Here is a 23,724-nt window from a genome sequence, read left to right on the forward strand (position 1 = left end):
ATGGAGACGTATAGGGAAGGTCAGAAAGAGTTACATTGTGGGTTTGTGGATCTAGAGAAAGCGTACAACATGGTGCCGAGAGAAGAGTTGTGGTATTGTTTGAGGAAGTCAGGTGTGTCAGAGAAGTATGTGAGGGTGGTGCGGGACATGTATGAAGACAGTGTGACAGCAGTGAAGTGTGCAGTAGAAACAACAGACTGCATCAAGGATCCGCTCTGAGCCCTTTTCTATTTGCAGTGGTGATGGGGACAGGTTGGACAAGGTCAGACAGGACGCCCCATGGACTATGATGGTTGTGGATGATATTGTGATTTGTGGGGAGAGTAGGGAGCAGGTTGAAAAGAGCCTGGAGAGGTGGAGGTACACGCTGGAGAGAAGGGGAATACAGAGTGCATGTGTGTGAATGAGAGGGAGGGCAGTGGAGTGGTGTGGTTGCAGGGAGAAGAGGTGGTGAAGGTGGAGGAGTTTAGGTACCTGGGGTCAACAGTGCAAAGTAATGGAGACTGTATAGGAGAAGTGAAGAAAAGAGTGTAGGCAGGGTGGAGTTGGTGGAGAAGAGTGGCAGGAATGATTTGTGATAGATAGGTATCTGTAAGAGTGAAAGGGAAAGTTTATAGGACTGTGGTGAGACCTGCTATGTTGTATGATTTTTAAGACAGTGGCAGTGAGTAAAAGACAGGAGGTGGAGCTGGAGGTAGCAGGGCTGAAGATGCTGAGTTTTTCATTAGGAGTGACGACGATGGACAGGATTAGAAATTAGTTTATTAGAGGGACAGCGCATGTAGGACGTTTTGGAGACAAGGTGAGGGAGGTGTGATTAACATGGTTTGGACATGTGCAGAGGAGGGACACAGAGTATATCAATAGAAGAATGCTGAGGATGAAGCCACCAGGAAGGAGTAAAAGAGGAAAACCAAGGAGGAGGTTTAAGGATGAATGAAGACAAGGAAGGTATTTGGTTTGAAAGAGGCAGATGTAGAGGACAGGGGCGTATGAAGATGAATTATTCGCTGTGGTGATCCCTAACAGGAGCCGAAAGAAGTAGAAGATTACATTGGCTAAAACACCAGAGTGTTCTCTGATGCACACCTTCCTGTGAGTTTGAAAAAGTAAAACAATCTTAAGTTACCAGACTAGGGTAAGAATAAAACATTTGGTATCATTCCTTATTGCAGATGTATGCAAAGCTCAAATGTTAAAATCTCTTTTAGTTTGAGCTGAGATGTTGCACAATCCCTTATTATGATATTATATATCACATTCACAGTGTGTTATACTGTAAAAGAATACTTTATAAGAATACTTGCTATTGAAAATGCTATTAAAATAAGTCTATCCCTCACAGATAGACTCTTTCATACCTGTCATGGTGCTGCTCAGAAAGTCTTTTAGCCAAAAGGATTAAGAGCATAACATTTATTTTGACATGTTAACAAAGAATCTATTGTCTGATATCTGCCCCAAATGTTGGGACCCACTATTAATTTCATTGGGAAAATCTGACATTTCAAAGTACATGGTTGGAGCTCTGGTATATACTGTACATTGGAATAATTTTGTATTTATTATTATTATTATTATTATTATTATTATTATTATTATTATTATTATTTTCAACAATTCATCATTTACTGTAAAAGTGTAGTTATTTGTATTTTGTTTACATTGTCTTTGCAGAGACTGCCAAATGAGGAATGATGAAGTGGTGGAGAAAAGTTAAGTAAATTATTCCTCTTAAAGACAATTAGAGATTTCTTACAAAGTTTCTCCAAAACTGCATTAAGGAAAGATATAAATATATCAGGAGTTAAAACAGAGGTTGGCAACTTGTATGGTAATCATAATGTCATACTCATATTAGATAGATATATAGATATCATATACACACACACAAACATAGAGAGAGAGAGAGATCTGGAGACTGGCTAGGCCACTCCAGGACCTTGAAATGCGTCTTACGAAGCCACTCCTTCGTTGGCCGGGTGGTGTGTTTGGGATCATTGTCATGCTGAAAGGCCCAGCCACGTTTCATCTTCAATGCCCTTGCTGATGGAAGGAGGTTTTTACTCAAAATCTCACGATACATGACCCCATTCATTCTTTCCTTTACACGGATCAGTCATCCTGGTCCCTTGGCAAAAGAACAGCCCCAAAGCATGATGTTTCCACCCCCATGCTTCACAGTAGGTATAGTGTTCTTTGGATGCAACTCAGCATTCTTTCCCCTCCAAACACAACAAGTTGAGTTTCTACCAAAATGTTCTATTTTGGTTTCATCTGACCATATGACATTCTCCCAATCCTCTTCTGGATCATCCAAATGCTCTCTAGCAAACTTCAGACAGGCCCGGACATGTACTGGCTTAAGCAGGGGGACACGTCTGGCACTGCAGGATTTGAGTCCCTGGCGGTGTAGTGTGTTACTGATGGTAGCCTTTGTTACTTTGGTCCCAGCTCTCTGCAGGTCATTCCCCCTGTGTGGTTCTGAGATTTTTGCTCACTGTTCTTGTGATCATTTTGACCCCACAGGGTGAGATCTTGCGTGGAGCCCCAGATCGAGGGAGAATATCAGTGGCCTTGTATGTCTTCCATTTTCTAATAATTGCTCCCACAGTTGATTTCTTTACACCAAGCTGCTTACCTATTGCAGATTCAGTCTTCCCAGCCTGGTGCAGGTCTACAATTTTGTTTCTGGTGTTCTTTGACAGCTCTTTGGTCTTGGCCATAGTGGAGTTTGGAGTTTGGAGTCTGACTGTTTGAGGTTGTGGACAGGTGTCTTTTATACTGATAATGAGTTCAAACAGGTGCCATTAATACAGGTAACAAGTGGAGAACAGAGGAGCCTCTTAAAAAAGAAGTTACAGGTCTGGGAGAGCCTGAAATCTTACTTTTTTGTAGCTAACCAAATACTTATTTTCCACCATAATTTGCAAATAAATTCTTTAAAAATCAGACATTGTGATTTTCGGGATTTTTTTTCTAATTTTGACTCTCATAGTTGAAGTGTACCTATGATGAAAATTACAGGCCTCTCTCATCTTTTTAAGTGGGAGAACTTGCACAATTGGTGACTGACTAAATGTTTTTTTGCCACACTGTAACATATTGGTCTCAGAGACCACAGCACATCTTCAGGTTTAGTTATGTCCATGCCTTGAAAAGTCAGGACTGCTTTGGCAGGAAAAGGGGGACGAACACAATATTAGACAGCTGGTCATAATGTTATGCCTGATTGATATATCTATGCTATATAAGAGTACCACAGCTTGGCCAAATGATTTGTGTAGTTTGTAATTACAATCTTGCACCATAACAAAAGTACAATATTACATGGTAATATTTCTGGACATCACCACACAACAAGCGAAGAAGATGATCAATCCCGCTTTTTGCCCTCCCCTTTCAGTAACTGGTACTTCATTGTAAGAAAAACCCTGTGTACCAGAGATAAGGAAGGTATAACATTCCTAATGTTATTGATAATGATATAATATTTGTCCTGAATATTATCTTAAATACACTATATTTTCAAATAAAATGAGGGCATGGTGTAATTTTAATAGTTGACTTCTTTGCCTAGTTGTTGGTTTCGCTGGTATGGTGATAGAATGACCTGCCAAAACTGGACAACAAATCTCCCAAACAAATCCACTGACTTTTGAGGTAGGTAGATACATGTTACCTGCCCAGACAACTATTGAGCTCTTTGCACTTTCTAGCTGAAATGCTATTGAACTCCTCTTCCTGTAAAGAAAAACATTGTACATTTACGGCAGTTTATAATAACACACATTTAAGGCTGAAAATTGTCATTTTGTGGTAAAACTCATTTGGGATCTTCTGTGATAATTTCTTTACCTTCATGTCAATTTAAAGATATGACTTTATTTCTTCTGTAGGACTGGCTTTTAGATTCTATTGTCTGCTGGCTTTTAGATTCTCTAGTTAGAAGAATTATAACATCCTTTTCACACACAACAAGATTAAACAATATATAAACTTAACCAATCTCATAAAATCCATAGTTTGCATCTAATAAAATGATTTCTCAAGAATAAAGTGATTTATGATATTTAAAAATATTACAGTTAAACAGGATTACATTGACACCATTGCTTGAATTACAATATTTCTTTCATTCACTGACAAGTTTCCTCTGTCTCTTCTAACAATCCACCTATGCACGGCCTACAAAACATTTAAATGATCAAAATCAAGTCATTATGTTAGAATTTTTTTATGACCCTTGTAAAGGTCAAATTATTAGTTTAAAATTAATAAGTCTGTGACAAGTGAAACAATCCTTAATCTAAATTACGTTGGGGGTTTTTTGTACTAAAGATGTAATGAACCTACCTGGAGTTCCTTAAGGTAACGATCAATCATTATTGACCTACATGATAAAGAAGTGAGAAGGAATGTTCTAAGCATGTTAATCTAGTGTAAAAACATAGTTTACATAAGTACATTAGCAAACATTGTTGCCAAAAATTGACTGCCCTATATTTTTAACTTCTGACCTAGGAAGAAATCCAGGGTTGTGCATTGCAAGCATTTTCAAGCAAAAAGTTTTTCTGCTGATTTCTGACTGACAATAAGGTAAGCAAATGGGACTGCTCTCCCAATACTGTTTATCAAAATGCATAGCCATATGATGTCATGGCTTTGTAAGTAGCATCCATGAATACCATGGCATGTGGAGGTTCTCTAAGCATATTTTTTTGCCAAGGTGTTTGCACTACAATTATTAATGGAAAACTGAGAGCACTGATCTTGATTATTTGTTTATCTTCCGGGTGTAACATAATATCGGTGATTGTATTTGTCTATATGTCCATGCCGCTCTGCCCAGTCCACACATTTTAAAAGTGTTTCAGAAATTGATAGTCCTTGATCAAGTCACATTTAAATTAACCGTAATATCTCTGGGTCAATGTGAGTTTTTATTCCCTCTATTTTCATGCATACATCATGTCCACTGTGTTGAAGCATTTTGTTTACCACAGCACCTGTGAAACTACCATCTTTGAGGATTTTGAATGACACATATGCTTTGCAAGAATTAGCTCTTGTCTTTGTTGGTTCTCCTTTGCTTTTTCCATTTGCTTTGGCTAATCTTTCACATGCAGAGTAAAAATTTTCTTTATGAGTTGACACAGGGGACCTAAAGATGCCTTTTGCTACCTCTTCCAAATTCATAAGGTAATTCTGCATGAAATCAGTCTCCTTTTCAGAAAAACATATGACATCGCAAATGACTCTAACATCCTTTAATTTCTTTAATTTTCTTCATATCGCTTCAAGCCAAAATTTCTTCATTGACCTGGAAAATTAAAAGTAAAAGAAAAACATTTAGGAGGCAAATACAAATTAAACATACAAACCTCCATGTCCTGAATAAAATGTACAGAATGATATCACTAAAAAATATGACCTTATATTGAGTACTCCTGCTCTGAGATCAGCACATAATCACTAATATTAGAAGCATTAATATGAACATATTAAGTTCTGCTGCTCTAAGTGCAGCACATACATGGGCATAAATTTAATTTAACAGTAGGGGGGACAATAAATATAAAATTTCTCATGAGCAATTTTTGAAGGGGACACAAATAATACAGTCAAATTGTATTTATAAAGACACAGTGTCCCCACAGTGAAAAACTTTGCTTTTATCATTATTATTGTATCATGGAGACTGCATCATTATGGTTATTTTCAAAGTTTTTATTAGGTTCAATGACAAAGCAGATTTTTCTTAAACTATTTATTGCATTGTTTGTGTTGTTTACAGTTAAGCCATCAACATACATAAATAAATTATAAACATGACTGTTATTTTGAAAAATATATAAAATAAGTGATGTTTTGTAACATAATCAATTTACAGTAACTGCACTATGTATAAAAACAAAACGAAAAAAATCTGCAATTTAAAGCAAACTTACATTAATAAATGGACACTAAACAAAAGTTCCAAATGTGTTTTTCCTGGTATCACTGGGCCCCACACACTCTTGGCATATGTTGTTTATGTTAAGGTTGTCGAGCTTGTCTTTGTGCATGTTGCAGACTACCAGACTGTTAAGTCTGTCTTGGCCCATAGTAGCCCTTAGCCACATCTTTAGTCTCTGCAATGCCCTAAAGCTCCTCTTCACATAACACTGGAACCACCAGCAAAATTCTGACAAGGACCTTAACTTGGTCAAACAACTTAGGACCACTGCTGCCTCTCTACTGCTGCTACAGGAGAATTTCTGGTGAAAGAAAGGCAACTGTACTGCAAGAGTACCTCTGTGCAACTCTGGGTACTTATCTACTGAATCAGTTAACAATCCAGTCAAAAGGACATTTTCTAAGCTTTGTAGAGACTTTAGACTGTCTTGGTTGAAATGCTCACGAAACTGAACCTCCACACAATCCAATACTTTTACGAACTCTGCCCTGTAATGGTCCACTGCTTTGCCAGCAAAACGCCTTGAATTTGCTGTCTCAATAGGGTCAACTAATTCGATGGAGTTTACCAATGATGTAGCTTTCTCTAACAATTCAAGATAGCTATTGTCATTTCTCTTTCCCTGAAATTTGGATTGTAACAATCTACTGCATGCTGCATACCAGAGACAGTCTGGGTCTTCTGCAGTGAAATGTTTAGGCACTCAAGTTCTCCAACAACAGCAGAAGCAAGTGTAAGACTCAACACAGTCTTACCTTTACTAAAGTGCTTAAATAAGCCACTGGCAGTTGAAGCTGTCCTAGATGCACTTTTTGCCATCTCTTCTAGACTAACAAGGACCCGCTCATACTGCCCTAGCACAGCTATTATAGCAGAATTACGCACAGTCCACCTGGATGGACATAGAGGTTTCAGTGTGGTGATGGGTTCATTTTCAGAGGTAACTATGTTTTCAAACATTCTCTTAAATTTTCCTAACTGGTTGAAAAGGAGGCCCAACTGATGGACCCAAAAAAAGGCAGTCCCGGATCATTGGGGAGACTGAGCAGCCAGCCTGTATTATTAAATTGACACAATGTGCCCCACAATGCACATAGAGGGCTAATGGCTGCTGCTCCCTCACTACTGCCTGTGCACCACTGTACTTTCCTGCCATGTTGGAGGCACCATTGTAACTTTGCCCACATAAAGCAGACATTGGCAGACTAAGCCTCAACAACACATCAGTAACCATTTTGGCAATGCCTTGGCCTGTTGTCTCTGATAAACTGTACAACCCAAGAAACTCCCTGTGTGGCATAAGGTTATGGTCCACATAGCGCAGACAGACACTTTCCTGCTCAATACCAGAAATATCCTAGGTGCCATCAACTATTACAGAAAACTGAACAAGGGCTGGAGACCTAATCTCACTTGCAATCCCTTGGATTATTGTATTGGCCATAATGTTCAGGATTTCATTCTGCAATTTAGGGCTTACATATGCAGTGGCACGATCTGTTAACATTTTCAATAAAACTGGATCATCCTCTTCTGCCCTAAGTTTTATGAGCTGATACAGTTTCCCACTTTCTTCAGTATGGCCTCTTAAAGATTGTCCTTGCCTTGCCACATGCCTCACAGAGCTAACAATTTTCCTCAAGCAATGTCTTGCCACCTCCTTCTGTTAATGCCATGCACTAGATAACTGGGCGCTGATTGGGTTTGGCTGATGTGCAGTGACAGTCACATAATGTTGCTGGGCTTAAAAGGTCTGGTGTGGTGTAAATTTTTCAATGGATTTCTTCCAATTTCTAAAGCCTGTACTAACAAAAGCAGCATCAGGTCTATGGCCTAAAACCATTTCTCTTGAAATGTCAATGACTTATTTGAAAGTATTTGTTTTTCGATACACTGGGGAGGTGGGTGGTACGACTTTGTGCAGGCACTGAGATCTAAAATAAAAACTGTGCTCAATGTGCTGGTGCTGGCAATATCATCTTCTTGTTCTACTGTCTCCGGCTCCCTCCCTGGTTCTGAATCTGCCCCTTCCTCCACTCTCACTGTCTCACTGTCAACAGACTGACTCCTGAAGCAGAAAAAATTCAGGAAAAGATGTTTTCCATACTGATAATAACTAACTTGTTTACATTACACTTGTTAAATTGACAGATCATACTGTAAATTGGTGAGCCTGTGATGTTCATCTGCTGACATGAACATTAAAGAAATTGTTCACCCCCCCCAAAAAATGTTCATTATCCCTTCAATAAAAGCACAACACACTTACCTGACACTGTACATCTGATTGACCCTGCTCTACCTGTCCCTCAATAATTTGTCTCCTTTGCCTGTGGTTGATATAGTGACATTATTATTTTCATAAGCACCCATTCTTAAAACCAAATTGCCTTTATATGTGAACTTTTTGTACTTACTTGGCGTCTAGGTGCACTGAAAAATGATCTTATGTCCATTTTCCTTTTCTCCGTCATTTTATCTAGTCTATGACACTGCAAGGCAAGGCAAGTTTATTTGTACTGTAGCACATTTCATACACAATGCTAATTCAAAGTGCTTTACATAAACTTTCTTTCGGCTTCTCCCATTAGGGGTCGCCACAGTGGATCATCCGCATGTTTGATTTGGCACATGTTTTTATACTGATGCCCTTCCCAACGCAACCCTCCCCATTTATCCGGGCTTGCGACCGGCACTAAGAGTGGCTGGGGTTGGATCCTCAAAGTGCTTTACATAAAGAAAGTAAAACTATCATAAAAAATGTATCACAATAATAAAAACAAGGAATTAAAAAAAAGTTTAAAATTTTATTTAAAATAGATTAAGACACTTAAGAACAGATTAGAAATTGATTATACAAAAAAATACAGTGGGGTCAGTTCGGACATAACACAGTGCTCATTTAGTAAATGCACAGCTAAACAATATGCTAATTGTGGCCGTTAATGTTAACATTATGCCCCAACATTATCGTCCCAAATAAAACACTGCATGGGAAACGGCTTTGGCGTGTTAGTTGCAGTGCACTATGCAACAAGCTATTGTAATATTTCTTTCTAAGTAATATTTTAATCGCTAATATAGCAGATTCATGGAAATCAGCATTTTTGCCGCAACTCATTTATGAATGAGTCTGCATCAACTACATTAAAGAGAATCGCTTTATTTAAAGTGAATAAAATACCCTAGTTAATGGAGTTCAACATTAACTGAGCCGCAGCCACACAGCTGACTCGTGTGTGTAGAGTAGGTGAGATGAACTGGGAAAGCAGGCAGTGGGTCAAACCACTGTGAGGAAGAAGAGGGGGAACTCAACTGTTTCTAAATGTGCAGCGCACATATACTAACAATAGTTGCAGTAATATGAGCATATTGAGTACTGCTGCTCTGAGAGCAGCACATACACACTAATAATAGAAGCAGTAATATGAACATATTGAGTACTCCTGTTCTTGGAGCAGCACATATACACTACACCCTCACCCTCAGCACTGGAGTTCCCCATGGTTGTGTTCTGAGCCCCCTGCTGTTCTCACTGTACACATACGACTGTGTGGCCACTTCCAACTCCACAACCATCATCAAGTTTGCTGACAACAATGTTGTGGTGGGCCTGATCTCCAATAATGACGAGACAGCCTACCTACAGGAGGTTAAAAACCTGGAGAGATTGTCCCAGGAGAACAACCTTCTCTTCTCTCTGCTCTAAAAGCAGCACATATAGAATAATAATAGAAGTAATATGAGCATATTAAATACTGCTGCTCTGAGAGCAGCACATATAGAATTATAATAAAAGCAGTAATATGAACATATTGAGTACTGCTGCTCTGGGAGCATCACATATACACTAAAATAGAAGCAGTAATATGAGTATATTGAATACTGCTGCAGCACATATACATTAAAATAGTGCAATAATATAAGTATATTGAGTACTGGTGCTCTGAGATCAGCACATATACACTAATAATAGTAGCAGTACTAGCGCGGAAGTTTGACCGACGAAATATCACAGAGACCTGAACCAGTTATTGTTGCTCAAATCAGGTTCATAAACAGCAGACCAACAGGGAGACCGATGAAGGAGTCGAAACAGATGCATACGATAGGCTATACAATGATACTTATTCTTAAATAATTATTCTTAGCACCTTAAGTTTGTAATGTTCGGCAATCATCTCTGTAAATATCAGATGTTTTGAATTTGAACAAAACTACAATTTTACTTAATATTTGAGCTCTCCGCGAATGCAACGCTAATATAGCTGTTTGAAGGATTCCCTCCACACGTCTGAACGCTCTGACCCTGCCTCTCCTTTAATTTAATTGGTTGAATCTTTAAACCAATCTTTTTATTTTTCTTTTTTCATTTTCCTTTCCTGCCCTCAGAATTTATTTGAGTACGTAAAACTCCCATCTGCAAAAAATCCTGCCAAAAAAATAATCAATTGAGATATTAAAACCCAATAATTTAGTAAAACAAATAAATAAATAAATCGAGTTACCACTAGAGGGTAGCACACAATTACTTTTAACTTTATGTCACCAAACAAAAGTGTACCAGGTGAAAAGAAAATATCAGAAAATAAATAAATAAATGGCATGTTTCTTCACCAAAAATGTTCTAAATCATTTAATAATACTTAAATTTGCCTCAGTCTCTGAGGTTTGTATTTTTTTGTCTCTGGCTCAATTTGTCCTTTTACCCTTAAAATGAATTTAATCCAATAAATAACTGGTTTAAACTGTCTAGATTTTAGAGAAGACAGATGTCAGTCATCATCAAGTTTCTTTTACAGTTTTGGTTTTATCAGGAGTTGATAAAGGAAACAGGAGTAAAGAGTTTATCTCACATTCTTCTAATTCCTTTCACAGTTTACACAATCCTAAAGCTAAGGAACCAAGCCAATTCAGTGAACCCTTAAGATCCCACTGTTTATTATTTTGTAGTTTTTAGCAAGTATAAATCGTTATATTAGCATGTGATTAGCACGTAAAGGTTGTTACATTTGCATGTGTATTTAAAATTGTTTTTTGAAAGGTCAGTGATTAGCATATAAAGTTGGTTACGTTAGTCGTTTGGAAACCGAAAGATTGCAGGGAAATTTTATCCATTAAAAAAACTATTCCTTCTGCCTGTGACCCTTCAGTGTGTACCATCTCTTATATTGCACTTGTAAAATCATGGAAAGGTGCATCGATGCAACAGTACCAACAGGGTAGAACTCTCAGAAACATTATTTAAACACATATGGGTCAGATTTAAAGTTTTTAAGGTTTAGGGCAACTCTGGATTGGATTAAACTGGACTACTGATCTGAACTGGACAGGATTGGCCTGAACTGCACTGCACTGGGCTAAACTGAACTGCACTGAACAGGACAGGATAAACCTATATTTGTCTGAGATTGTCTGGATTGAACAGAATTGGACTAGACTGAACTAGACTAGATTGGAATCAACTAGACTGGACTGGACTGGATTAGTCATGGATTTAGTGGAATAACTCAGATGAGCTTAATAGTTTCTGTTGTGTCTGTGATAGTCCTCATATACCCAGAGTTCATTTCATAAATAAAAAGAATTGAGACAGCAGAGTACAGTTTAAGGGAAGTTATTTGACCCAAGCTTGAGCAGGTCAACAGCCGGCTGATCTCATTTCATATTTCATACACTGTGTTAGAGCTGTGAAGCTGTCACAAAGCAAAGCATTCACATTAGTGTGATGGAGTAGCTCAGAGCATCGAAAGCCAAAATCATGCGTGTTTGTCCTCACTCATGTCATTTCCTCTGGTGAATTTGTGTGTTAGAGAGGTGTGTTGGTAGGACCGATGCCAGCATTTGTGGTCAGTTGGAATGTTTAACTTTACTGACTTTCATCTCAAATGAATTTTCTAGATGGAAGACCTGATGTAGATGATATTAAAAAAAGCAAAGTCTCAAGGTCATGCCTGCTTTTTACCTTCCAAAACATTTCCCGTATGAATGCTTGGCCCAAAGTTGGAGCAGAAGAATGCAATTAGAACGAGAAAGAAACACTAAAATTCATAATTAATGTACATAGGAGGCCAATGTTCTTTCTAAGAGATTAGAGAAGAAAACATCAGTGTCCTGTTTATCGTCCACATGGCAGGAGATCCAGGAAAAATTCATGAGGAGGATTAAATTAATCATAATTTTTATCTTTCACATGGCTTTAATGGCAATTATTATAATAATAATGCAAAATATTATTAATGTGTAAAAAGAAAACAGTCACTACTGAAGTGCACAACTCAATTTAATGATTTAAAGCATTTAATTGGCACATTAAAATCATCGAACTTGTAATCTAACAGATGTAATTGTATGTGTTTATTTGCTTTTAGTTTTAGTTCCTGGTTTATCACTGATTGTGGATCTTTTTTCATGATGCTGCTACAATATATATTTTGTTTCAATACTGATGATATCACAAAAATAAAAGTTACAGATACCTATCTCTCGTACCTCTTTCATGTAGTGATGATGCTGGAGACTCTTTCCACAGATGTTGATTAAATAAGTTGTGTTACCATGGAAACAATAACACATTAGAACCGAGCTCAACACTATAAACCTGAATGACTGTAAGAGCTGCTGTTATAGACAGCTAATCACATTTGATATAAATGTCTAATTTTGTCTCGAATTTGGATTCTTCTATGTTTCTCCGATAAATTATGTCTCTTTTGGTATCATTCTGAGGACATTCAGTCTGAGGACACTGAGGCTCCTGTTCTACTAAGAAAGAAATTCTTTTGGACAGATAGTGAAAAAGAAAACTCACAAGGTTGAAAAAACATGTGTCAGTGTTTGTCCAGGCTCTGGGTCTGAAATGTCTGGAACTTTCCAGGCATTGTGAATAAAGAAAAAAATAAATAAGTGTCCCTGTAGCAGAGGGCAGCGAGGTGAATCACACCGTCTGACAGGGCAGAAGTGTCTCGTCTCATCCGTCTGCTGCGACTCGGCTTCTTGGCAAGGTCTTTTGGCTTTGGTCCTGCTTGCCAGCTTCCTGGGGAAATTCCTCCCACAAAAAATATAACGACTTTCACTTGTCCCTCCGTTTTTTTTTTTTTTTTTAATGTGGCCTTGGGCCGGGCTGGAAACACTTTCTCTTCCAAAGAGCAATAAAAGGGTTTGGTCGAGACGTTTGGTGGAGTTCCCCCTCCTGTAAACTAACTAACAGACTAGTGTTTGTGACTTTCAGGAGGATGAGCCGAGGAGCTGAATAACGGCATGCAGGAGAAATAGGAGGCTTAAAACTAAAATAATGGCTGTGTAATTCCCTGTAATTGTATATATGACATCCTGTTTAAATAACCACATCTTTTTTGAGGTTGACATGCTGCTTAAACTGAGGGACAATGACGAACCAAAACTGTGTCCACTAATTCCTGTCCCTCATTCTTGTTTTCTTATAGTTTTTTTATTTCTGTCCACCTGTCCATTTCTTGTCCCCTATAGCTCCTTTATTTCTTTTTCCAATTCTTTGTGCTCTTATTCCTGTCCCTTTATTCTGGTCACTTATACTTAAACTATTACTTTGTCCCATTACTGTCCCTTATTCCTGTTCCCAATGTACGTTCTTAGTGCATTTCTTCCTAGTTCTCTTGCTATTTTTATCCTCTTTAATTCTGCCCACTGTTTCTGCCTCTTATTTCTCTCTGCTATTCCTGTCCTATTATTCTGTAATGCAAATAAAAGCTAGCTACAGTCTAAATGCTATGATGTTTTCTTATTCCTAAATCAAACAGATATTATTCCATTTAAATTGGTAATGTTGAATAAGCATTTTCAAAAAGAAATAAACCAAAATCTAAATATATAACTAATTTCTTGACAATAAAATTAATTAAGATGCACAACATTTATAACATAAACTCCCATGTAAATGATAATAAAGCAACTTGACTATTTATGGACAGTTTAAATACTTATTGTATCGTGAATTTCAAGTACTGACAATCTCGAGCTGACATCATCTCAATATGTCAAACCTTTTGTTAAATGAGACACAAAAAAAAAAAAACCAGACCACATCAGGCTCCCCTCCTGTCAGCCTGAGAACATGAGACAAAAAAGAGACATGGTTTGAGTGTAAAAATCTTTGTTCAGTGAGAGGTTGCTTGGTAGTTCAACTTTTTAATGATTGTAATTAATTACACAGGAGAGTAACTGTTATCTTTTATTACTACACAATGTGTCTTGGCCAGTGTTCAGTTCAGAAAAAGAGATAGAGAGAGAGAGAGAGAGAGAGAGAGAGAGAGAGAGAGAGAGAGAGAGAGAGAATATTAAGTAATTTTCCTCAAGAACATTCCTTTTCTTCTTTTTGTGCCAAAATAATTTCACGTCAAAGAGAACTGATTACACAGGACGGAACAAAAACCTGAGTTTCTGTGAGATTAATTGCACTGAAGGATATGTTTCAAAAGAACTAGAGAAAGATGTGCATTTTTGGGGGGAATTTGAAAGAAAAATGAATAAAGTAAATTGATGAGCAGCTTATATAGGATATAACTTAACATACAATTTATTCCTTAAATCTTTTGTACTACTATATATTTTGTGCTAGTATATATTTTGACACACAGATATCCTCTCCTCTATACTCTTCACCATGTCCTGGACCTTTTCAGCAGTTCTTCTAAGACCCGATCTGAGAAGCATTTTCGGTAAAGCGTTCAGCTGGTGTTTGTGAGCATTTCCAGCCCACTGAGTGATGTAATGAAGAAGCAGTGTTCTTGTGTGGAGGGCTCTTAATAGACGTCTGCTGTCCTTTCCATTGAGTAATTGAACAAATCTCCTAAGTTGCCTCATTTTGATATTCTGGTGGTAGAAAAATCCTGGCAAGATGTCTTGGAGTACTTTTAATCCACCTGTGTCTGAATGAGAGGAAACACACACACACACACACACACACACACACACACACACACACACACACACACACACATGAAATTTTCACTTTTGATGTTAATTTATTTACACCCATAACACCTAAACACCCTACCTTTGTCTGTAAGGTTAGCACATGAGGAACAGATGCGGTCATGCCACCTCCTGCCTGGAAGAAGAGCATAAAAATTCCCGCAGTCTGTGTGTTTTATACACTGAGCACTGGAGGATGTCACTGCTGAAAACGTACCCTTGGGACACTTCCCGCATTGTGTGTTCCTCTGAATGGTCCCTGTGGAGAACAAACAGTGTGACTGTACAATAACGTAGTTATTATATTTTTATATTGCCTTAACAATTTTTGATTAATTCTTCAGTTCAGCTTTGTAAAAATGGAAGCCGGTACATTTTATAGTTATTAATTTGACTGCATCAAGTGTATTGTGTTTCATATTGTTCTAAAATGGTCAAAATAGCAAACATCCTCTATATGCAGGGGTGTGTAAATGTTTTAGCCCTATAACGCCAAATGTATCATATTTGATACATGAGTTTCTAAAACCTCTGCACCACCTGCATTAACAATACTTTCCTCAAAAACCTATCTGATGCAATCCGAGATCTGTCTTCTGCCCCCTATTGGAGTCATCTATGCTTTGCAGTCAATAGCAGGCTTTAGGTAGGTTTTAGGTAGGCTTTAGGTGGGTTTAGGTAGATTTTTCCAATATGGTAGGTTTTTCCAATATTTATATATATATATATATATATATATATATATATATATATATATATATATATATAAAAATTCAGAATACAATACAATACACAAACATTATTTTTCTGTATGTATTCTTAGATGTCAAAAAAATATAGTGTTGAAACTGTCATCGGCGTGCTTATGGATGGCAATTCAAGTGACAGTTAGGGGAAGATAAGAATGATAATGATTAGGAGTGGACATTCCAAATTCAATAATCAGTCTTTGTTTTTTTGTAATAAAATAAACATAATGCCCAACGTATCAAATATTTAAAAAAATCACATTTGTAAATAGTTATCTATTTTTTTTTTTTTTTAATAAAATGATTCAATTCCCTGACTTCAGGGGCCCAAAAGTTGATAATGCATTAAGAATTGGAATTATTAACTCATTTTGTGACCCAATATGAGTTAATATTTCCATTTCTTGATGCAATTCTTGATTCTTGTGATAGACTTCTGAGTGAGTAAGGTTTAATAGTTATCAGAGTCTTTATACATACTGTAATGCATATATTTGTGTGTCTATAAAGATTTATCCATTAAAATGAGGTTGTGTTCGCTCTGTTTCTGATTACCGATTACTTTGGCACCCTGTCCAGGAGGACACTCTGTATGTGGGACGCAGAAGTCATCCTGCCAGTAGTGTCCTTTTTTACACTCACATACTCGGTTGTGTGTGGCTGAACACTGATGTTTAACCTTTAGATTTCCCTCGCAGATGTTGGAGCAGAACAGGCAGTTGGGCATAAAGTTCCAGAACTGTGTGAAGTGTTCCTTGGGACATGGCAGACACACAGTGTTTTGAGTGCTACTACACGGTAAGGACACATACGTGCCCGGAGGACAGAGTGCACAAAGCAGTGTGTTGCCTGTGTCAGGGTCATCATACTCAAAGGTGGTACCGTTATCCATGGAGGCATCGGTGGACACCAAGAGCAGAAACACGGCCATCGGGGGCAACTGGAAAAATTACAAGAAAGTGGTATTGGCTTACATCTAATGCTATATGGTCAAATTTCTATTACATTACAATTTTAACATTGCTGTGTGAAAGAAAGTGGTTAAAAAATACCCATAAGTTAAAACAAATAACTTGCTATACATTTTTAACAAAAGTAATAACAGCCTTTAAAATAAGGCAGAGTTTGTGTGAATAGAGTAGATTAGCTGCAGTGGCTGAATTTACAGGAAAATTTAGCACATACCATGCTATTTCCTCATTTAGTCACCATGTAGTCATCATTTACTGAAATCTGGGTGTGAATAAATATAAATTTGTGGGTAAATTGATCTTTATCACCATACTCTTAAGAGTTCAAAGAAAATAAAATTTTAGCAATAATTTTTACTAAACAATTGATATATGAAGCTGTTTTTCTGTATATCAGCAGAGCAGTCTGAATCACTGCTCGATAATATCAGAACCCCAAAAGCACGAATTACACAGTGCGTTTACTGGCAGAGATTTTTTTCCTTGTGCACTGCTATTCACTCCCTCACATCATAACATTTTTTTTATTGGCTTTTAAGATTTTAAACTCTGTACTTTTTCCACCCTTAATGTCAATTTCTGGGGAAAAAGAGAATACTGTATAAAGTGTCTATGGTATCTCAGATGGTCATGAGAGGTACATAAAAAAAGAATTTCCATTTATTAGATGCAACATGGTGCACAGTAAAAACCTGCAAGCCTGTATTATTGTACAAGTGTAGCCCACGTGGCATCTGAAATGTCAGTAGAAAAAACTGAGACATTTTAATAGAAAAAATTAATTGTGGTATGTTCTAGACACCTAACCCAGGAAAATTTGCATTAGGCTCAAAAACAACAACCCTGACTGTATGAGGTTGGTACACTGCTACAGAAATCTGCACTTATTTTGCTACCCTTGTTTTTACTCACAAAGTGGCAAGGGCATTTAGGAGTCACTTGGCTAGACAGGGAAGTCGACTTTGAGCTCACATGGATAAAGCAATTACACAAAACATACATCTAAATCAACAAAAATCAAAGACTTACATGAAATAAGCAATTTCTGTTTGGACCTGAATCCAAATATAAATCTGTAAATTAGATAAAAGATCTAAAATAATTATATATAATAATAATCTGTGGTGACCTAAAGTAGGCCGTGAACAGGAGATTTACAAGGAGATTTTCCTTACAATTTGATGGGTCTAGAAATTTACCCACGTGAAAGAAACTTCAACAAAGTACTTGTTTAAGGGTGTGCACACCTCTGCCACTAAGATAGATTAAGTGTATTATTATTTATTTATTTTTTTTACAACTAAAACAACGTAAATTTTTTACATGTACATTTTTATTCACATCACAGAAACTTGCCATTTTAACAGGGGTTTGTAAACTTTTATATTAATTCTAATCTAATATTTCTCATTTTTGCATTTGTATATGTATTTTTTATACATTTTTATAATGTTCTAGGAATGTATACGTTTATTTCTAAATAAAATGTTAATACAACAAAATAATTTGGTAAAAAATCTCACATCTCACAAATGATACATTATTTTGAAACATTCCACTTAATAAGAATAAGAATAAATGTTTATCACCTGCAGTGAGATATGACAATTCACTCAATGATATTTAATACTGTGCTATGTACAGGAGTGTGTGTAAAGCAAATAAAGTTGAAAGAAACTCACCATGTTTTCTCTGTTTAGAACAAGAGGGAAGTAACAGCACAAATTCCACCACTTTTTTTTCTACTCATAGCCTGGAGGAAGTGATGGGGATGGCTCACTGAGACCACGCCCACAATGAATTAATAATTGATCATGAACATTTGTTCACGATCAGATACTCATATAGATCAGATCTCATTTAACCCTCATATTCCACTGTATATATGGTAGGGGGCACAATCATGTTTACACTGTACTAGCATTATCCTTGCACAACCTCTTATACATACAACTTTTACACTTCACTTACGTAAAATTCACACTATACACACACAACCTTCACACTGCACTCACAACCTTCGCACTGTACTCACAATATACTCACAAAACCTACACACTATTCTCATCCTATATTCACACAAACTTCACACCACATCCACACAACCTCCACACTATCTTCACGTAACCTTCACATTATACTCACGCAACCTTCACACTTAACTCACACAACCTTCAACCTGTACTCATACTATACTCACAAAACCTTCACACTGTTCTCACACTCTACTTACACAACCTTCAATCTGTACTCATACTATACTCACACAACCTTCACAGTACGCTCACAATATTTTAAAAAAACCTTCACACTATTCTCACACAACCTTCACATAATTCTTACACTATACTCATACAACCGTCAACCTGTACTCATACTTATCTCACACAACCTTCACAGTATACTTACTATATACTCACAAACAGTGTTGGGCATTAACGCGTTACTGTAACAAAGTTAATTTTGACAGTAACTAATACTGTAACGTGTTACTTTTTAAATGCATGAATTTCGGCTGAAGTGTAGACTACAGTCTAACCTGCTTACAGCAGGATGCATTGTATGATTGGTGGATGAACTATTGTAAACACGAAGAAGACGCACTGTGGCCGTGTCTCCGTTTATTCAGGTCTGTCCGGCAGTAATGTCAAGTCGAGGCGAGAGCAAGACGAGTTTCCCAAAGTGGAAATATGCTCATTATTTCACTTTAGTTGAGTATAAAGACAAAAACTTTTAAGTCAAATGTAAGCTGTGTCTTTCTGGTTCGAAGCTCGTATCTACTGCGATAAACAGCAACTCCAATCTGTTGAAGCTCCTCCAGGACCCCCATGCCTGAGGAGCTAGAAGCTAGAAGCTAACCCGGTGTTCTGTTCTACATTGTTGATAGTTTTCATACTTCAGCTGTGAAAGGAACATTTTTAAGAGCTCAACACAACAGCTTTTATGATGCAGAAGCCACTTTTAATTGTGAATATATTATTCAGCTTGTTTTGTTATTTATTTCAAAAATCCTTGTGATATATTCAGTTTGTGCTGGTTTTGTACGTCGCTCTGGATAAGGGCATCTGCTAAATGCCGCAAATGTAAATGTAAATGTGGTCTGACTTTAATAAAATAGTGTTTAAAAATTACTTTGTGTTTAAGTCAGTTTTGTGTTTGTATAGACCATAACGCATAAAAGGGCATTAATGGGAACATTAAAAAACATTGTTTAAAAAAGTAAGTAAAAAGTTACTTTTAACAGTAACGCATTACTTTTTGGTGTAAGTAATCAACGAAGTAACTGAGTCACTTTTTGAATGAAGTAACGAGTAACTGTAACTAGTTACTATTTTTTAGTAACTAGCACAACACTGCTCACAAGACCTTCACACCATTCTTACACTATACTCACAAAACCTTCACACTATTCTCACACAACCTTCACACCATTCTTACACTATATTTACACAACCTTCACATTGTACTCAGACTATACATTTAAAACCTTCACCCTATTCTTACAGTATACTCAAACCACATTTAACCTGTATTCATACTATACTTGCACAACCTTCATACTGTACTCACAATATACTCCACAACCTTCACACTGTATTTACACAACCTTCACACTATTCTCACACAAACTTCACACCGTACTTACACTGTACTAACCCTATACTCACACAATCTTCACATTACTCACTGACACAACCTGCACACTATACTCACACAACCTTTCATGCAGTACTCACACTAAACCCACACAGCCATTTCACTAAACTCACACAATTTTTACGCTATGCTCACATAACCTTTATACTACACTCATATACATTCTTTGCACTATTCTCAAACTGGACTCACATAGCCTTTATATTTTACTCACACAACCTTCACACTGCACTGACACTATGCTCACACAACCTTTACTCTGTACTCACACTACACTCACATAACTGCACTGAACTCACACTATACTACAGAGACAACCAGATTAACTTCACACTGTTTTTACACATGAAATTTAAGTCTTTCACAAAAAAAATTGATTTGACCTTATGCTTTGTGGTCTTTTTTTTTTTTTTTTTACTTAACCTTTTCATAGGGAATTGTATATGTACTGTATTGTAAACTCAAATTGTGAATTACTTTTCATAAATATTTTATTTACTACTTTAAATGAATAATACAATTATAAACTAGGTTATATTACATTTTCATGTAATTTATTAGTACAAACTCTGTTTTGAAATGTTCTCACAAACTATGGGATTCAAGTCCGGTTCCAAATGAAAAGTCGTGAACTATTAAGGTCGTGAGTGTCAAGGTCGCCAGTATCAAGGTTCCACTGTATATAATTTAAATTCAGGGAAAGATTCATGACATTTATAAACCCTTTGTGTTTATGGTATTTTTGTTGCTTCAGAGGTTCTGGGAAGCTCTGTAGATTTGCTTGTGTCATCAAGTTTTTAGAAGTTTGCTGATCTAAAAACAAATTGGAAGCAGTAAACTAAATGAGTGTTTGAGAGTTCACCTTAAAGCTAACCTATTAAAAAAACACAACAACCAAATGAGTGCAATACTTCATTTACAGTAGTTAATAAGTAATTTGAGCTCCACAATTTGGCCAAAACTATGGCCTAAATTTGGCCAAAAACTATTCCACATCTTGTTGAACATATTATTCCAGATGTATTGCTCCTTTGCGTTTGTAATAAGCTCAAATACCCTGGGAATGCTTTTCACTAAATTCTGGGGTGTGGCTGTCAGGATTTGTGTTCATTCAGCTACAAGGGCATCAGTAAGATGTTGGGAAGGAAATTCCAGTTTCACCTGTTCAGTAAAAGATAATTGGTTTGCTTAGTTTTAGTTAACAGACAATGTAATGCTACAGCAAACATAGATATTCTGTAGACACAGTATTTGTGCTTTTTACTTTGTGGTAACATTTTTTCAGAAGAAGCACATTTACTGTAGGTGTAATGGTCAAGGGTGGACATAATTTTCTGTGTTTGCTTCCTCATATATTTACGTCATATATGAGGAAGCATTTATGTGATTGAGTACTACACTAAATGATTAACATTATATTAAAATCTCTGATTTCTGCATCAATATCCATCTACTTTTTCGACTTCTACTCACAATTTTAATACTTTCAATCATTTTTATTTTTTTTTCAAAGTTGAATCAATCATGAGGTCAGTGTAATTTGAGAAGCAAATGGTTGTGGTCACAGGCAGCTTCCTTCTTCCGATCTATATTTAGCCTTAAACTTTTACTTTACATTTTAACCTCAGAAGGTTTTCCACAAAGTAGAGTAACTGATACGAGGAAGTCTGCTATGTGCATTCTCCTATCCATACACAAACACCAATACACAAAAAACAATATACACACATCCCCTGATGGATAACATGCACGTAAAGGTCATCTTTACTTCCCAGTCCTAACAGTGGAACAGAGAGATTTTTATAAATTGGTAAACTTCCTTAGAGACGATCCATCACATCACAGTTCACCACATTACAGGAAACTGATTAAAGGTCAGCTTTTTTTTTTTTCTTATTTACTTTTTTTTAAGAGCAAACAATGAAATGACAGAGAAAGCAGTGAAATATGTTAGTATTAGTCATTTGATGTACAATAGAAGTTTTCTTTAATTACCTGAGAGCCAATCAGGTTTTACCTATAACAGAATAAAAGCACCTTGTCAATTAAAAAAATGTGATTCAAAGTGTGTAGAACAACTATGCTTGCTAAGCAGTCTGTGCTAGCATTCAATGATGAGCCTTCCTAACCAAGAAGCAAAAAAAGTGCATCCAAGAAAAAAATGACTGGAGAGTTTCATTTAATCCCTGACACAGTTTTATAGGAAATAGACCATATGGAAGCACCTCTATAATGAAAAAGTCAGAGAATCACCAGCATTGTGAACCAAAAAATTGATGCAAATTTCATTGCTAAGTCAAAGTGAGAGACAGTCAACCAGCTCCTGAAAAAGTTGAGTTTGTTTAAACACGTCTCTTGGAGCAAAGAGTGCAAAATCTGAACAAAGTGTACACAGTGAGGCACTACAAAGAACTTCCCTCTCTTTCGCAAAGTCCTGACCCCTGAAACCAAGTCCTACAATGTAATTACAAGATAAATGAGTGGTACAGCATGAACAATAATGGGTTCCACCATTCTCAGAGTCCTGTGTTTGTTTGGAGAAGTTCTTTATTTTGTCCAGTCCAGGTCCAAGCACAAACAAAAATGTAGGCCAGGAGCAGGCGTGTGGACAGAGCCATGGAGAAATTTACCTGAGCATGTTATCATGTCTACTTGAGAGGATATACATGATATCTTAGACCTGTGATTATCCAATGTTTGTCTCATCATTGGAATTATAGTGGGGACATCCAGGGCACTTACAGGATACAGGACACTCAGGGAGCTGTCTAGTAAAATGGCACTGGAAAACACAAGAGCACATGGACAGCAAGCAGCAGAGTTCTGCACAGTTTTCAAAAGTGTGAGAAGATCTTCTCACAATTTTATCTACTGAATGTCATGGAAAATATGTGTTATCGGATTTGAGTTTTATGGAGGATGCTAAACAGAAAACACCAAAGACTTGTATGGCTAATGATGAACAGAAAACACCAAAATGATGAAGATTAGATTTTGCTCATCACATAAACAGAAATGGTTATGGTGAGACATGTTGACTCTTTGCTTGCTAAATCTGAGTAGTGGAAGTGATGCTTTTGTCTGCATCCCTTTAAATCAGCTTCCTCTTTCGGAATAAAAAGGTTTTATACCACAAGTCGTTTCAGATCAGCAGTTCAAATTTAAAAGCATCTGATCAAAGACGCATAACTTAAATCATTACGTTCTGCTTCTTCTTTAATCTCACCCAAAGACACTACTCATCGGCATAATCTGGAGGATTTCGGCACCATTGTTCTTTCATGTGGCTTCTCAGGAAATAATAAGGAACAACATTAACAAAAAGCCTTCATTCACACACACACACACACACACACACACACACACACACACACACACACACACACACACACACACACAGAGAGAGAAACATATTTACATTTGACGTATATGGTGA

At 36.9% G+C, this 23,724-nt stretch overlaps 1 protein-coding gene across 3 annotated transcripts; it reads right to left on the reverse strand.

Moving 5' to 3' along the window:
* Positions 1-14,087: 14,087 nt before the first annotated feature.
* Positions 14,088-18,350, reverse strand: LOC124384878 (tumor necrosis factor receptor superfamily member 6B-like). 3 transcript variants are annotated; one of them, XM_046847859.1, is made up of 4 exons: positions 18,314-18,350; positions 16,216-16,600; positions 14,994-15,170; positions 14,088-14,865 (listed from the first exon to the last, which is right to left on the reverse strand). In XM_046847859.1, the coding sequence occupies exons 1-4, from the start codon at positions 18,314-18,316 to the stop codon at positions 14,552-14,554; spliced, it is 879 nt and encodes a 292-aa protein (XP_046703815.1). In that variant the 5' UTR covers positions 18,317-18,350; the 3' UTR covers positions 14,088-14,551. The 3 variants fall into 3 exon arrangements, with proteins under 3 accessions (XP_046703815.1, XP_046703816.1, XP_046703814.1); XM_046847860.1 differs by lacking the exon at positions 18,314-18,350 and adding an exon at positions 16,846-16,866 and having other exon boundaries at positions 16,303-16,600; XM_046847858.1 differs by lacking the exon at positions 18,314-18,350 and adding an exon at positions 16,846-16,866.
* Positions 18,351-23,724: the final 5,374 nt, after the last annotated feature.

Source organism: Silurus meridionalis, chromosome 4, assembly GCF_014805685.1.
Source record: "Silurus meridionalis isolate SWU-2019-XX chromosome 4, ASM1480568v1, whole genome shotgun sequence".
Lineage (NCBI taxonomy): Eukaryota > Metazoa > Chordata > Actinopteri > Siluriformes > Siluridae > Silurus > Silurus meridionalis.

Excerpts from the sequence above, each read along its gene's own strand:
- LOC124384878 (XM_046847859.1), bottom strand. Across the intron at positions 15,171-16,215 it reads ACAGGGTGCCAAAGTAATCG|GGACCATTCAGAGGAACACA; the intron begins GTAATCAGAAAC and ends TGTTCTCCACAG. Across the intron at positions 14,866-14,993 it reads TGCTAACCTTACAGACAAAG|ACACAGGTGGATTAAAAGTA; the intron begins GTAGGGTGTTTA and ends CCTCTCATTCAG.